At 41.2% G+C, this 12,354-nt stretch overlaps 1 protein-coding gene across 2 annotated transcripts in view; it reads right to left on the reverse strand.

Moving 5' to 3' along the window:
- The window catches only part of NPC1 (NPC intracellular cholesterol transporter 1), a 54,951-nt gene extending 47,619 nt beyond the window's left edge, over window positions 1–7,332 (reverse strand). For both annotated transcript variants that reach the window (XM_047827046.1, XM_047827045.1), the window contains exon 1: window positions 7,126–7,332. In XM_047827046.1, coding sequence (XP_047683002.1) covers window positions 7,126–7,209 — 84 coding nt within the window. In that variant the 5' untranslated portion in view covers window positions 7,210–7,332. The remainder of the gene's footprint in view (window positions 1–7,125) is intronic.
- Between the last annotated feature and the right edge of the window lie 5,022 nt (window positions 7,333–12,354).

Here is a 12,354-nt window from a genome sequence, read left to right on the forward strand (position 1 = left end):
CGTTAAGTCGGTTTTTTTTGGCCAGAGAGCTGATGCCCTTCACAGAGCTGTGGGTGACAGGGCAGAAAGGGTGCCCACGATCAGATTAGAGATGGTTTAACACCAGCTTCCGCAGTAGGTAATATCTCATCCTTAAAACACTCTGAAAAGCCTCCCTTTTGGGAGGCGTGGAGGGTGGGGAAGGATCACCCAGGAAAGAGAGATCATACTGTCTTCAGACCAGAGGGATTCTTTGTTCTGGGTAATATGACAAACACTGAGGCAATACAAAGACCTATTCAGCAAGCCGTTTTCTTTCTGCCCACTCGCTAAAATAAAAACCTCACTTTCCTTTGATTACTTATGTTAATAAGATATCTGAGCACAGTATCAATCAAGGAGTAGGAGAGACTGGGAAAGACTAACCATCTGAAATTGGGGTGAATGTGGGTTTTCTTCAATGCTCTCCAGGTCGAAAGATTAAACCGTTCCTGATCTATTCAGGAAAAGCCATTTTAATGGCTTAATTCCTACTTAGACCTCACTATGCTCTAAGTTCCTAAAAAAAAGCTTATAAAAATTACAATCAGGAGATATATATGTGATTTCTCAAAACTGCACACATTATTTGGGTGACTACAAGGCTTAAAAGCCACGCAATCTAGTAATGTTATTTCATCATCTGTAAAAATTAAAAATTAAGAAAAGCAAAAATCCCCCCAAAGGACAGTTAGTCTGTTAATTCTGCGAAAGAACTTCCTGAGTGCTCAGACTGAACCCAGACAAGATGCTATCATTGGTAAGAATTCTCAAAGCAGACCCCTCTCCTTCTTCCCCCAGCCTGTTCAGGTGTGCTGAAAGCCTGTGAGGGAGTTAATTTGTAAAATAACAAAGGAATCTTTCCAGTTAAGATTTACAGACCTATCCAGGCATTTTGCAAGAGACTCATGATGAACCTCTGACCTACCCGAAAAGTCGTATGAGGAGACGCACTCATTGGCCATCAGCCTTGGATACTACCTTGAGGTAAAAGGATTTCAGAGTTAAGTTAAAGCTACTTACCAGTGTGAAGCCTGTCTACTAGATCCTGACCTAAAACTCCAGGGAAACTGAACAGCTGTATTGTCTTAAAGGCACAGAAGTGCTACTGTTCCTTGAGTTTTTACCACAGTCATAACGTCTCTCCATATGCCATATTACTCAACAACCTCAATAATCCTACAAGGTATTGTCTGTCTTGAAAAGGAACTAAGGTTTGACAGAGCAATGTGTCCAAAGCAAGAGCTAGTGAGTGGTCTACCCACTGACCCCATTCCAAACCACTTACCTGCTCTCTTCTGCCCCCCTCCCAACCAGGCACCAAATACCAAATGTGTGCTATTCCACAAGCCCACACTGCTGGGGAGCCCCTCTACATACATAGGGGAGGGAGCCACAGCTCTTCTCCTGGTTCTTGGGCCCTCACCACGTCAGCAAAACCTACCTGCTTCCAAGAACCACCCAGAAATTTGAGAGGTCTCCTAGTCCAGGGAAGCTCCCTAATTTGCTTTCCCTTCTGATTTACTACCTCCTTGTTACTGACATGTCCATGAGGGGGGCACAAGGTCACCAAATTCCCAGACCTTCACTCTTGCATCCTCATCTGGTTTAATCAGCACTATGCTATATCCTTAGACTTTCACCCACCTCCCTTCAACCACTGTTTTTTCTTTCTTTTTTTTTTTTTTTTTTAATTTGTTTACTTTTTGAGAGAGAGAATCTGAAGTGGGGCTCCATGCTGACAGCAGAGAATCCAACTTGAGGCTTAAACTTGTGAACCACGAGGTCATGACCTGAGCCAAAGTTGGGTGTAACCAACTCAGCCACCCAGGAGCCTCAACCCCTAGTTTTAAAAGAGAAAACAGCAGGGGTGCCTGGGTGGCTCAGTCACTTGGGCGTCCAACTTCAGCTCAGATCATGATCTCGCGGTTCATGGGTTTGGGCCTGGCACTGGGCGCTGTGCTGACAGCGTGGAACCTGGAGCCTGTTTCGGATTCTGTGTCTCCCTCTTTCTGCCCCTCTCCCTCTCACACACACACACTCTCTCTCTCTCAAAAATAAACATTTAAAAATAATTGAATGAATGAATGAATGAATAAAAGAAAACTGCAGACACAGAAATAGCAGTGAATGTAGCTAAGAGTTTGTCAATTTTCTCTGTTCAAAGAACCAGCTTTTAATTTCATTGATCATTTTTCATCTTTTTAGTTTCTAATTCATTTATTTCTGCTCTGATCTTTATTATTCCCTTCCTTCTACTAATTTGGGGCTTTGTTTGCTCTTTTTCTAGGTTCCTTAGGTGTAAAGTTACATTACACTGTTTGAGATTTTCCTTCTTTCTTGAAGTAGGCCTGTATCACTATTAACTTCACTCTAAGAACTGCTTTTGCTGCATCCCATAGATTTTGGTATGTCATATTTCTGTCTTAATTTTTCTCTCAGTATTTTTAAATTTCTCCTTTGATTTTCTTCAGTGACCCATTGGTTGGTGAGTAGCATGTTGTTTAATATGCTCGCTTTTGTGGGTTTTCCTGTTTTCTTCTTTTTTTTTTAAAAGAGATGCTTTTCTAGTTTAAAATTTTTGAGGGGTGGGAGAAGGGCAGAGAGAGAGGGAGACAGAGGATCCTAAGTGGGCCCTGCACTGACAACAGAGAGCCCAATGTGGAGCTTGAGCTCATGAACCGAGAGAATATGACCTGAGCTGAAGTCAGATGCTTAACTGACTGATACCCAGGCACCCCCGACCCTGTTTTATACATGTAATTAATTTCTAGTTTCATACTACCATGGTTGGAAAAGATGCGTGATATGATTTCAACCTTACTGAATTTATTGAGATTTGTTTGTGACCCAACATGCAATCCTACAGAATGTTCCATGCACACCTGAGAAGAATGTGTTCTTTTAGATTGAGTGTTCTGCTTTTAGATGGAGTGTTCTGTCCATATCCATTAAGTCCATCTGGTCTAATGTGTCATTTAAAGCTGATGTTTACTGATTTTTTGTCTATCTGTTGATGAAAGTAGGATGTTAAAATCTCCTACTATTATTGTATCTTTCAATTTCTCCCTTTAGGTCTGTTAATATTTGTGTTATATATTTTGGTGCTTTAATGTTGGATGCATATATGTTTATAAATGTTATATCTTCTTGCTGGATTGACCCCTTTATCATTATGTAATGAATGCCCTTCATTGTCTTTTATTAGTCTGTGGGTTTGTTTTTTTTTTAATTTTTATTTACTTTTGATAGAGCACAAGTCAGGGAAGGAGAGAGAGAGAGAGAGAGAGAGAGAGAGAGAGAAGGAGAGAAAGAGAGAGGGAGGGAGGGAGGGAGGGAGAGAGGGAGAGAAAGGGGGAGACACAGAATCGCAAGTAGGCTCCAGGCTCTGAGATGTCAGCACAGAGCCCGATGCAGGGCTCAAACCCACAAACCGCGAGATCATGACCTGAGGAGAAGCCAGACACTTAACCGACTAAGCCACCCTGGCACCCAGTCTGTGTTTTAAAGTCTATTTTGTCTGATATGAATATAGCTACTTCAGTATTCTTTCCATTTCCACTTGTACAGAATATTTTTTTCCATCCCTTCACTTTCAGTCTGTGACTAGGAAAAAAAAGAGGGCTCAAAATTAAGAAACGGAAGAGAAGTTACAAGTAATACCACAGAAATACAAAGGACCATAAGAGACTACTGTGAACAATTATAAGCCAACAAACTAGACAACCTAGAAGAAATGGAGAAATTGTTAGAAACATACAATCTTTCAAGACTGAATTATGAAGAAATAGGAGATCTGAAGAGACTGATTACTAGCAAGGAGATTGAAACAGTAATTAAAAACTTCCCAACAAAGTTCAGGACCAGATGGCTTCCCTACCAAATTCCACCAAACATTAATTTAATACCTACACTCAAAGTCTTGGAGGAAAAGCCTTCAAACACATTTTATGAGGCCAGCATTACCCTTATACCAAAACCAGACCAGGGCACTATTAAAAAAAAAAAAAAATTACAGGCCAATATTCTTGATGAACACAGATGCAAAAATCCGCAACAAAATATTAGCACACAAAATCTAAATGATTGAAAAGGATCATACATGATGATCAAGTGGGATTTATTCCACAGATTCAAGGATAGTTCAACATCTGTAGATCAATTAATATGATACATCATATCAACAAGATGACACAAAAAATTATGATCATCTCAATAAATGCAGAAAAAACATTTGACAAAATTCAACATCCATTTATGATGAATATAACCACTCTCAACAAAGTGGATATAGAAGGAACATACCTCAACATAACAAAGGCCATCATGGCAATCCTATAGCTAATACCATACTCAATGGTGAAGTTGACAGCTCTTCATCTAAGAACAGGATGCCTATTCTCACCACTTTTGTTAAACATAATATTGGAAGTCATAGCCATGGCAATTGGGCCAAAGAAATAAAAGCATCCAAATCAGAAAGGAAAAAGTAAAATCTGTTACTATTTGCAGATGATACATGAATTCAGTAAAATCACAGGATACAAAAATCAATGTACAGAAATCTGTGGCATCTCTATACACTAACAATGAAAATTCATAAAGAGAAACTAAGAATTCCATTTACAATTACGTTAAAAAGAATAAAATATCTAGGAATAAATTTAACCAAGGAGGTGAAAACTATTAGACACTGATAAAACAAACTGAAGAACACACAAAGAAATGGAAAGATAATCTGTACTCATGAATTAAAAGAATATTGTTAAAATGTCCATACCACCTAAAGCAATCTACACACAGTGTATGTAGTGTATTCAGTGAAAAACCCATCAAAATTCCAATGGTTCACTTTACAGAACAGGAACAAATAATATTAAGATTTATATGGAACCACAAAAGATACTCAAAAGCCAAAACAATCTTAAAAAAGAAGAACAAGGCTGGAGATACCACACTCCCTCATTTCAAACTATGTCACAAAGCTATAGTAAACAAAGTAATGTGGTATTGGTATAAACAAAGACACAGATCAATGGAATAGAATTCAAAGTCCAGAAATAAGCCCACATAAATATGGAAAATTAATATACAACAAATGAGCCAAGAACATACAACAGAGAAAGGACAGTCTCTTCAATAACTGGTATTGGGAAAACTGGACAACCACATGCAAAAGTATGAAACTGGACCACTATCTTACACCATTTACAAAAATTACCTCAAAATGGATTAAAGACTTGAATGGAAGACCTGAAACCATAAAATTTCTGGAAGAAAACATAGGTGGTAATCTCCTTGACATCAGTCTTAGTGATGTCTCTGTGGATCTGACTCCAAAAACAAGGGACACAAAAAGAAAAATAAATAAGTGGGACTGTACCAAACTGAAAAGTTTCTGCACAGCAAAGGAAATTATCATCAAAATGAAAAGGCAACCTACTGAATGGAGAACATATTTGCACACCATATACCCGATAAAGGGTTAATATCCAAAATTTATAAAGAACTCATACAACTCAACAACACCAACCAAAAAAACAACCTAATTAAACAATGGGCAGAAGATCTGAACAGACATTTCCTCAGAGGCATACAGATGGCACACAAGACATACAACAGCCACGTGAAAAGATGCTCAAGATCACTAACAGGGAAAAGCAAATCAAAATCACAATGAGGTATCACCTTGTACCTGTTAGAATGGATATTATCAAAGAAACAAGAAATGACAAACGTTGGTGAGGGTGTGGAGAAAGAGAAACCCTTGTATACTGTTGGTGGGATTGTAAATTGGTACAACCACTGTGGAAAACACTATGTGATTCCTCAAAAAATTAAGACTAGAACTATCATATGACCCAGCTATTCCACTTCGGAATATTTATCAGAAGAAAATGGAAACACCAATTCAAAAAGATATGTGTACCCCCCTACATTCACTGCAGCATTATTCACAATAATCAAGATATGGAAACAACCTAAATGTCCATTGACAGATGAATGGATAAAGATGTGATGTATTTATACAATGGGATACTAGTCAGCTATAAAAAAGAAAGAAAGAAAGAAAGAAAGAAAGAAAGAAAGAAAGAAAGGGAAATCTTGCCATTTGGACAGCTAAGTAAAATAAGTCAGATGGAGAAAGACAAATACCAGGTGATTTCACTGATATGTGGAATCTAACAAAACAAAGCAAAAACAAAATCATAGATACAGATAACAGACTAGGCATCAGAGGGGAAGGGGGTTGAGGGTTGGGCAAAATGGGTGAAAGAGCAACTGTATGGTTATTAATGGTAACTAGGCTTGTGGGATCACTTTGCAGTGTATACAGATATTAAATTATGAAGCTGTACACCTAACGTTTAGGTAACAACAACAACAATAATAATGAATAGCAGTGAGGCATTTATGCCCTAGGATACTGAACCAAGGAAAAGCTGACCCAGGGAGTTAGGCCCCATTCCGTAGCTAGTTAATATTGTGACAAGGGGAAACTCAATTATCCCCTGCTGGGCCTCAGTTTCTGAAGACATGAAAGAGTTAATAACAAGTAACTTGCACTCTAGAGAAAACCAAGCTGACTTACTTAGGACTGTTTCAATTTGGTGCTTGGCAGTTTGTTTCTTCTTTACCTCCCTTCCCACCTGGTCCGATGGGAGTGGTCGGATATTGTGAACAAATTCATAGAGTTCGTGTGCATGTGGCAGGGCTATTTTTTTTTTTTTTAAGGCAGGTTAAATAAATAACATCCCTCCGTCTCTGTACCCACTTTCGTCCTTCCCTCTGATTCTACATCCTAAGCCCAGAAATTAGGTGGCCACAGATGAAATGAGCTCAAGACAGGTCAAACAAGCCGCTTCCAGTTGCCATCACAGGGGAAAGTGCGTGGCCGGGGAAAGAAACCGGAGTCGGGGCGGGGGGGGGGGGGGGGTGGTGGCGCCGGGGGCTCCATCGCTGGACCAACTTCCCCAGGAGCCACTGGACCCGCGTCCCCTCAGGGAACGGGACGCACTCCCCGCCGCACCGCCCGCCACCCTCCCCCTAGCCTCGCGGCCCTCCTCGCTCCCCCACAGCCCTCCCGGGTCGCGGGCGTCCCCTCACCTGCGCGGGACACAGCAGCAGCAGAAGGAGGCCGAGGGCTGGGCCGCGCGCGGTCATGCTGCCTTGGTGCGGTGCTGCAGCCATCGGCGAGACTCGACTTGACTCGGCTCGGCTCGGCGCGCGGGGCGAGCTCAGGATCCCGTGCCGGCGGAGGGCGGGGACGCGTGACGGCGGCGGGGAGCCAGCGCTTGTCAGGAAAGAGGAAGGCGTCGTTGGCCCCTCCTCCTTCTGGGTGGTGCCCCTGCAGGGACGCCCAGCAGCCGTTCTGGGCGGGGCGAGGTCGACCCAGGGGGGGCGGGGCAGGGGGCAGGGCCCAGCCTTGGAGGGGCGGGGCCGAACTGGGCCGCTGGGCCGGACTGTGCCACCGGCACCAGGCGGGGCGGCCTCTGGGTTACCAGCTTAGCTTTTCGTGGTTCTAAGGTTCTGGGGGTGCGATATAGGGTAGGGATCCCAGACCAGGGCAGCCGAACTTCTGGAATCTGGCCTGGGAGGATATTTCCGAAAGCGTGTGGTTTTGATGTTTTAACTTTCCCCCGTTTTTGTCTTTCCAGGGCTGGGGACCGTGGGCGAGGAGGTTTTAGCAAATGGGAGCGTTTGGAGACTGTTTTCCCAATTCCGATTCCACTCCTCAGCGGAATATGTATTTATTTCGGCCCCGATTAGCATTCCGAGCAAATTCTCCGCCACGAACTCAGCACCCAAAAAGGAATCCGCGCCTGGGCTTCCGCGACATATGGGGCGGTGCCGCGCGGTGGCCTGACGGTGCTGTGATCCCGGAGCGCGAGGGGCGGAGCGCGGCGGTGGGCGAGGCTCCTGAGCTAACCAATCTCCGCTTTGTGGCCTCTCAGCCCACGTTCGGAAAAGCGCTAGAACTGCACCACCTGCTGGCAGAGTCTCGTGGCTTTGGACCCGTGGGCGGGAGAAGACTCCCCACCCTACCCTCAAGGTTGACCCAGAGGTGGCGCCAGGTCCATTTTTAATTTCTAGATGAAATCAAGTAACACAAAGAAGCGTCTTCATTTTTGAGCCTTGCTCTTGCAAAAATATAATGCATATTATATGCATTTCTAGTAACATTTCCCCTCAGATTTCAATTATTGAGACTGCTCCGAAGCATCAGTCATTACCACCTTGAAGTTAAGGAAATGAAAGTAAGGATCTCTTTTCCTAAAGTGGAAGCCAGTTTACAATGAAAAGACTAAATATCCATCTGTAGCAGTGATCAAACCCAGTCCTAGGTAGGACCATGATGTAGGTGATATTCCCGGCGCACTTTACAAAACGTCTACTTTGGTTACAGTCTTGCCTGCCCACCCCCTCAGTCCTGGGATATCAGCTTCCCGGGTGGCTGGACATTGAAACTATAGGGATTTCTTCTAAACCTCAGTCCTAGATTTTACACAAGGGCTACCTGGCCCTCTTCCAACCGTGTGCTTTTCTGTCCTTAATGATTCATTTGAGATAAAATAGAATGTGTTAGTTGTGGAGGGACTCGAACTCTTGTCACCGAACCAGCAGTATCAGCATCACCTGGGAACGTGTTAGGCAAATTGGAGGTTCCAACCTAGACCCACTGAATCAGAAACTCGGGATGAGCCAGCTCTTTGCATTTTTTTTTAATGTTTTTATTTATTTTTGAGACAAAGACACAGCATGAGCAGGGGAGGAGCAGAGAGAGAGGAGACACAGAGTCTGAAGCAGGCTCTAGGCTCTGTGCTGTCAATACAGAGCCCCAGGCAGGGCTCGAACTCACAGACAGTGAAATCATGACCTGAGCTGACGTCAGGCGCCTAAACCGACTGAGCCACCCAGGCACCCCAGCTCTTTGAGTTTTAATAAGCCTTCCCGGTGATTCCGATGCACACTCAAATTCTAAACTTACTGCTGTAATGGATTCCTTGGATCCTGGTGGATTAGTTACCCTTACAATTTTAGCAAAGTCCTGATGGAAAAAAGAAAAAAAGCCTTTACTAAATAATTAACTTGAGTGAAAGAAATATGAAACATTTCTGGGACAGGGAGAAAATTTGATGCCCCACTAATTATGTCCACTATTCACCAAAAAGATAACAAAAAGACCTTTAGCCATTCTTTCCTGGTTCTTTTGTAGTACTTCAATACCCAAAAGCCTAGGAAACATTTTGTAAATATTGTAAGTAAACTACCATATTTCTAAGAGAAATGTGGCTTTTTGCTAATGACAAAGTAATTCATGCATATAGTAGAAACTGAAAATACACGAAAGTTCAGAGACAGAAAAAAAATTATTTATAATTCCATCATTGTCAATAATCTGTTACACTGTCATGTATTTTTTCTTTCCATGAAAATTGTTTTAACATGGTTGAGATCCTAAGAGAAACTTTTTGTTAGTTTGTTTAAGCAATATTTAATATCAGTATCATTATAAACACCATTAAACATTGCATAATAATAAAGGAGAAAATGAGAGGGAAAATGAAATGATTAGACATACATCTTCATAAATATGCAGAAACATCTTTGGAAAACCATGTATTCAAAAGCATATATGTGAATATATTTTAAAACAAGTGGGATATAGTGTACCCCGTTTGAAGCTTGGTTGGTTTTTTTTTTGCATTTAGCAATATGCTTTTCCACCTCACCACTTTTACTACCTCTATAGGATTTCATTATGTGTATGTAACATTTCTGAAGTCAGAGTGATGGAAGCCAGTCTCAGAGAAGTACCTAAGTCAGGAAAATATAGTTCACCAACCAAAAATATTTCAAAATAACTTAAGTCTCAAGCCACATTTCTGGTATATATGAAAGGTTTGTATGGTTCCAGTGATACTGAAAAAATTCGCCTTTTTTCTTCCATATGCCTCCTCACATTCCTAAGCCTGTCTGGATTCCACAAAGCTTTGTATCTTTCTGTGTTCTCTGCTTTATTCACGATACCATATCACAAATGTCTAAAAGCTATGGAACATTTACTTTAGGGAGGCAGATGGGAAAGTTGACCCAAGACAAAATTCTCTTTACCTAGCAGATGGAAGGGGAAGTCTAGAAATACTCATGTTAATAGTTTTGATCCATTACATAATTTATTTAATCAATATCCTTTTGGACACTTGGTGTGTCACTTTGGTTACCGAAAACAATAATGCAGTGAACATCCTGTGCCTAAATCCTTGCAATCGTATGCATATGTTGGAAAAACATATTGTTGGCTCAACGGAAATGTGCATTTTAATTTTCAGTCTTGCTAAACTGCGCTCCAAAGAGATTGCAATTTACTCCTTTGCTAACGACATATAGAAGTGCCTGATTCCCACCTCCTTGGCAACAGTTATCTTTCCCATTCTGATAGGTGAAAAATGGCATCTGTGATTTTACTTATTTCTTATTTTTAAAAATCGTGGTGCTTTAATTTGTATTTTATTAATTATAGGAGAGATTATAAGAGAGATTAATTATAAGTGAGATTAAGAATCTTCATACATTTATAAATGATTTTGTTTTTTTCCTGTGTTTTTTATTTTGTATTATTTTCTTTTTCATATGGACTCGTAAAGCTGTCCATTTATTAAGAAAATTAACCTATTTGTCTAGCATATATGTCGCAGATACTTTATTAATTTATGAGTTTGTGGGATTATAGAAAATTATTCCATATTTCCCCCCAAAGTTTAATGATTCCATGGAAATCATGATCTGGAATTATTTTGCTGTAAGGAGTGATATAAGGATACAGTTCCCTTCCTTCCCACAAAGCCGAGATAATCATAGGGACACCTGCTCTTGTGAAAGTTATTGGTTTTTTGGGTTGCCCAATCTAATGACCACCCCTTTCCTGTCATCACACTTGACCTCTTAGTGTATTTCAACACAGATGATCACACTGTCCTCCATAAAACATATTCTTTAACCTTCTCATCGGTTACCTCATTGACTAAGCATTGACTATACCTCATCTTCTAGACTAGGGATGTGCTTTGAGTAGTATATTCGTGTTAATAAAATTTTATTACAAGAAAATACCTTTGAATCCTTCTAATATAGAAGCATTTTTTTTCCCCTGCTGACTTAAAAACTTCAAAGCAGGCCATGATATACGTGGGCAAAGAAAAAAGAATGCCTAGCTACGGCACAGATTTTGAGCTTGCCTGGCTTCTACTTTGAAGGCTGAAGTTCAATAAGAGGAAATGAAGACAGACCTGGGTCTTTGGGGTAGTAGGATACAACTGACTTCACCTGGTGATATCTGAGCCCATTGCTAATGGACCCAGGCCTTCTTCGCTTACTTTTTTTTTTTTTTTTTTTTTTTTTTACTTTTTCCCCTGGATTAGCTTAGGCTGCCATAACAAAATACCTTACACTGGGTGGGTTAAACAACAGGAATTTATATCTTATGGCTCTGAGGACTGAGAAGTAGATCAAAGTGCTGACCAGTTAGGTTTCTGGTGGGGACCCAGTTCCTGGCTTCTAGACAGCTGCCTGCTTTCTCTTTCTTTCTTTCTTTCTTTCTTTCTTGTTTATTTATTTTGAGAGAGAGAGAGAGAGAGAGAGAGAGAGAGAGCTAGCTCACGTGCCAGCCGGGGAAAGGCAGAGGGAGAGGAAGGGAGAGAGAGAATCCCAAGCAGGCTCTGTGCTGTCAGCTTGGAGCCCCACTCTGGACTCAGTCCCACCAACCATGAGATCATGACCTGAGCAGAAACCAAGAGTTGGATACTTAACTGACTGAGTCACCCAGGCGCTCATAGACAGCTGCCTTCTGACTGAGTGCTCACAGAGGTCTTTCCTAGGTACATGTGTGTGGAGAGAGAGAAATCTCTTCCTCTTTGTATAAAGGCAATAGCCCTCTTGGATTAAGGCCACACCCTTATGAGCACATTTAGCCTAATAATTACCTTCTAAAAAGCCCTATCTCTAACTATGTTTACATTGGGGGTTAAGACTTCAATGTGGGAATCTGGGGTCACCATTCAGTCCATAGTACCCCTCCTTTTGCTCAGGGCTGCATTATGATTTTTTGGGCCCTAAGCACCTTTGTTTTTGGGTACCCCTTCCTCCTTCCAAAACAACCATTTAAAGTTACATTTTACAACTGCCTTGGTATAAAGACAAATATAATACAAGCTGGCTTCATGATTACATATTCATTATGATTGCATTCTTATTTTTCTTCTAGTTAAAAGAAATATAAATTAAAACATTTTTGTGTGAACTTAAAAGTATACAGAGGCCCTAGGCACTCTGTCT

This window comes from Prionailurus viverrinus, chromosome D3 (genome assembly GCF_022837055.1).
Source record: "Prionailurus viverrinus isolate Anna chromosome D3, UM_Priviv_1.0, whole genome shotgun sequence".
Classification (NCBI taxonomy): Eukaryota; Metazoa; Chordata; class Mammalia; order Carnivora; family Felidae; genus Prionailurus; species Prionailurus viverrinus.